Source organism: Microtus ochrogaster, unplaced genomic scaffold (genome assembly GCF_000317375.1).
Source record: "Microtus ochrogaster isolate Prairie Vole_2 unplaced genomic scaffold, MicOch1.0 UNK38, whole genome shotgun sequence".
Classification (NCBI taxonomy): Eukaryota; Metazoa; Chordata; class Mammalia; order Rodentia; family Cricetidae; genus Microtus; species Microtus ochrogaster.
The window spans coordinates 2821735-2825438 of NW_004949136.1; the positions used below are offsets into that span (position 1 = coordinate 2821735).

Consider the following 3704-nt stretch of genomic DNA (forward strand, 5'->3'; position numbering starts at 1 on the left):
TGGTACAGGGAGAACAGAGCTATGCCGGCACAGGGAAGGGGGATGCAGTTGTGTGGGTCTCTGACTTCTGGGACTGCAACCTGTCCTGCGTGTCCCAGAAGTACAGGGCAGACTTTCCTGGCACTGTGCTCTGAGCTGCTCCAGGAGGAGTAGAAGATTGTCTTGCAAACCTCTCCCTCTCATGAAAGCACCACAGGCAGAGGGAGGTGAGGGTGTCCCCAAGGGTGGCTGGAATTTTAACCAAAGCAGGACTGGGATAAAAACCCAGAATAGCCTCTCATGAAGGATAACACAGAAAACATCTTGGGAAGGCAGCCTTGAAACAGTAGGCAAGCCTCACCCAACAGTATGCACAGCCTTACATGCTGCCCCTAGGGAGTTGTGAGGCCACTGGCTACAGCTTGTCCTTCTGCCACGCCGTGGCCTCGTGCCTTTATACCACATACATGAGCGAAGAGCCCTGACCTTCCGCCTTCTGATGAGGCAGTGAGGAACCAGAAGGGCATGAACTGGAGGAGACTGAGGACCCCAGTGTGGCAGACTTCTCACTTCCCTGTGGCTTGTTCTCTCTAACGTCAGACCTTTCAGGCTATGAACTTGTTCTTGGAGTCTCTCGCTTGGGCTTCCCAGATGCCCCGGATGCTTGCCTGTCTCCACTGCTTCCTTTTTTCCCCTGATGTGCCTGCCGTCAGACTCCCCTAGAGAGCCAGTTGATTTGAGGGCACCGTTCACTCCACACTTGAACTGGTAGCTCCTGTCACTCAGCAACCAGTCAGACCAAGCCTGCTAGGCTAGGCCTCAGAAGGGCCTGGGGCAGGGGAGCAGTGTAACACCTGCTGAGCAGAGGACTGAGCCCCTATGGTAGCCCCACAGCATCTGTTCCTGCTTACAGTTCCAAAAAGAAACAGTCCAAAGGAAGGAAACGTGGAAACCGTCCATGCCTGTGGTTCGGGTTCACAACCGGGACCGACCAACCCGGGCCTCCACACCCCACACTCCAGAGCTGCATAGGCAGGAGCTCAGTGTCAGGTAGGCTGGAGGGATCCTCCCAGTCTGTGTTTGACCTGCCCTGCCCTGATCTGTGCAGTTCAGCAGAGGGTTCTCCCCATGCAATGCCTGGAGCACAGCTTCACTGGCTTGCGTGGCTGCAGGTCCAGACTGGCTGGCTTCCAAAATAGCTGGGCCCAGGGCTCTTCTTCCGAGGCATCTATTCCTTGACTATTTCCATGGGCCTGATAGCCCTCTGAACAGACTGTGCCATGGTCTGACTCCCCAGTCTCCCCAATAAATAACTGAGCCCAAGAAAGCTCTGATGGGTTGGGCACTTGCCAGCCCAGGACTTGTCCCTGTGGACCCAGGGACAAGTGGAGGTGATGGAGACATTTACTCCCTCTTTCTGGGTGACCAGGGCCTGCAGTGGGGAAGAAGGTCCCTACAGGAGCCAAAGAAGGGTGGAAGAGTTAGTCTATCAAACAAAACTGGTGTGGCCACCGCCTGGGACCCATGGTAGCCCTGAGCTCTGCCTCTTAATGCTTTCACCCCAGAGAGTCCACCTGCGCCCAGAGCCCTAGAGAGCAGGCATGAGCATCACAGATGAGGAAGGTCTGGTCCCACTCAGAGCCTAAGAGGTCATGAGGTACATGCATGAATGTACATTGTTGGTTTCATTCCAGCTCCGATGAATACCAAGCTGCACAAGCCAACTTGGCCAGATCCTTCCAGGGGAAGTTTGACAGGATTGTGGTCCCCTGTGTTGTTGCCAGTGGTGACATCAAAGACAGGAAGGAATTGAAACCTCTGAGCTTCAGGTGTGGGGTTCTTGCGACAGGATGGGGTGTGATCCTTGTCCCTCCTCTACTGCTGGTCAGATCTCTGCTGGGAGACAGGGTCACCCTAATCTGCCCTTGTTTGTCCTTGTCCTGCCTCTAGCCCCCATAATACTCTATATCTGGAACTATGGTGTCCAGCAGTGGCTCCGTCCATTGTGCTTACATCCAACAAAGGCAATAGTGTCCTTAACTTTGGTGATATTGCTGTAGGTAAGTCCTAATTCTACACTGACAGCCCTTGCTCCTGAGAACGTATCTTCTACTCTCACCAGCTGCTCCCTGACCTTGATGTAGAAACAGGTGCTCCTTAGGGGTCTAGGATCTGTAACCTGACTCTGCCACATTCCAGGGCATCGAAGTATAAAGAAGATCACCCTCCAGAACATTTCCCCTGAGGACCTTGCTGTATCCTTATCCATGCTCAGTGAGTCAGCTTCCAGGGTTGGACATAGGAGTGAGGTGCGTGGCAGAGCCTGCAAAAATATTGTATTCCTCCTTGATACTCAGTCCTTAGTTGGAGTTCTCAGTGCTGAGCCCCAGCGGCCCCTTTGTTCTGATAAACCCCTCCAAGAAGCTGTGTTCTGGCGAGTCACAAACCCTGGCACTGTCCTTCTCTCCCCATGAGAGCACGCTGGTGAGTGCAGCCCCCAGGCAGTACTGGTGCCCCAGACCCCCACACTGCAGGACCGTGGTGCGGCCACAGGCAGATACCACTGTGTTCTCAGGCCCAGGTGACCAGCGAGAGCCTGAAAGCAGCCTGTCTTTCTGAGCCAGCTCTTGTCAACAAGTCTGTGGAGCCAAAGATCCCCAAGCCATCTCAGGGGCACAATGCTTTCAGCCAGCTACTCATGGCAGAGTTCTATGTCTGCTCTTTGCTAAAGCACGTGATCTCCTTAGGTTCAAGAAATCCTGGACATCATCACCAAGAGAGGCACCCTCAGCCTTACCCTGACCGGCACAGGTGTGGCATCCATGATCACATGCTCCATTGAAGGCAACATCCTCAACATGGGCTATGTGCTTGCCAGAGAATCTGTCTCAACAACTTTTAAGGTAAATTAAGCCCTTCCTTGTCCCAGCCCCCTGAAAAAGGATTTCTTGGAGCCAGTGAACTCTACATTTGAAAGTACCCAGCTGGTTGGGAAACACCTGAAGGCATAGATTGCCTCTCCCGAATTCTCTGTTCCCAACAGGCTGTCATTTCTGATGTCTTCCTAGCAGGGACCTGAGCCTTTACTTATGGGAAAGCCGGGAGCACCCTCCCTTGGCCTGAAGGATATTTCCTGTTCTGCAGCAAGCCTTCTGCTTTGCTTCTCGTTTGCTTCTCTTTGGAACTCTGCCTAGGTTCCCCCACCCTGTGGATAGACCTCTGTGGAGACCCATGCTGAGAGCTGGGCACCCTCATCTCCCCATGAGCATGGTCTTGTTTCACCCTGAGGGCTACCCTGGGTTTGGACTCAAGCAACCTACTTGCCCGCCTGCAAGTGGGGTCCTGAAGTGGAGTGCCAGACAGGGCACTCTCCAAAGAGAGGGTTGAGGGAGGGGAAGAGACTAGATGAGGATATAGTTCGGCTAAGAGGAGCTCTGAAGATCAGCTGACAGGCACAGAGTTGGCCACACAGTTGGGCAGGGAAGCAGGCTGCCAGCCAGCCTCAGAAAAGGCCAGTGTGAGCTGAGTGACTGACTCCCAAACACGGTCACTGTGGTTACTGTTGGCGATGCCACCAGAAAAGGCTTGGAGCATAATGTCACCTGGGCCCATCTGATGTGATCCAGCAGCAGGCAATCTCATTAGGGACGCTGTTGTTAGTTAGGGACGCTGGCATAGGGCAGCTTAGGGTTTGTTAGTTAGGGACGCTGGTGTAGGGCAGCTTA

General features: G+C 53.8%; 1 protein-coding gene across 1 annotated transcript in view; it reads left to right on the plus strand.

Moving 5' to 3' along the window:
* Window positions 1–3704, plus strand: part of Cfap74 (cilia and flagella associated protein 74) — a 56441-nt gene that overhangs the window by 47611 nt on the left and 5126 nt on the right. The window contains 6 exon segments of the mRNA XM_026790010.1: window positions 866–1029; window positions 1674–1808; window positions 1930–2039; window positions 2179–2234; window positions 2344–2463; window positions 2727–2882. Of these exon segments, the coding sequence (XP_026645811.1) occupies window positions 866–1029; window positions 1674–1808; window positions 1930–2039; window positions 2179–2234; window positions 2344–2463; window positions 2727–2882 (741 nt within the window).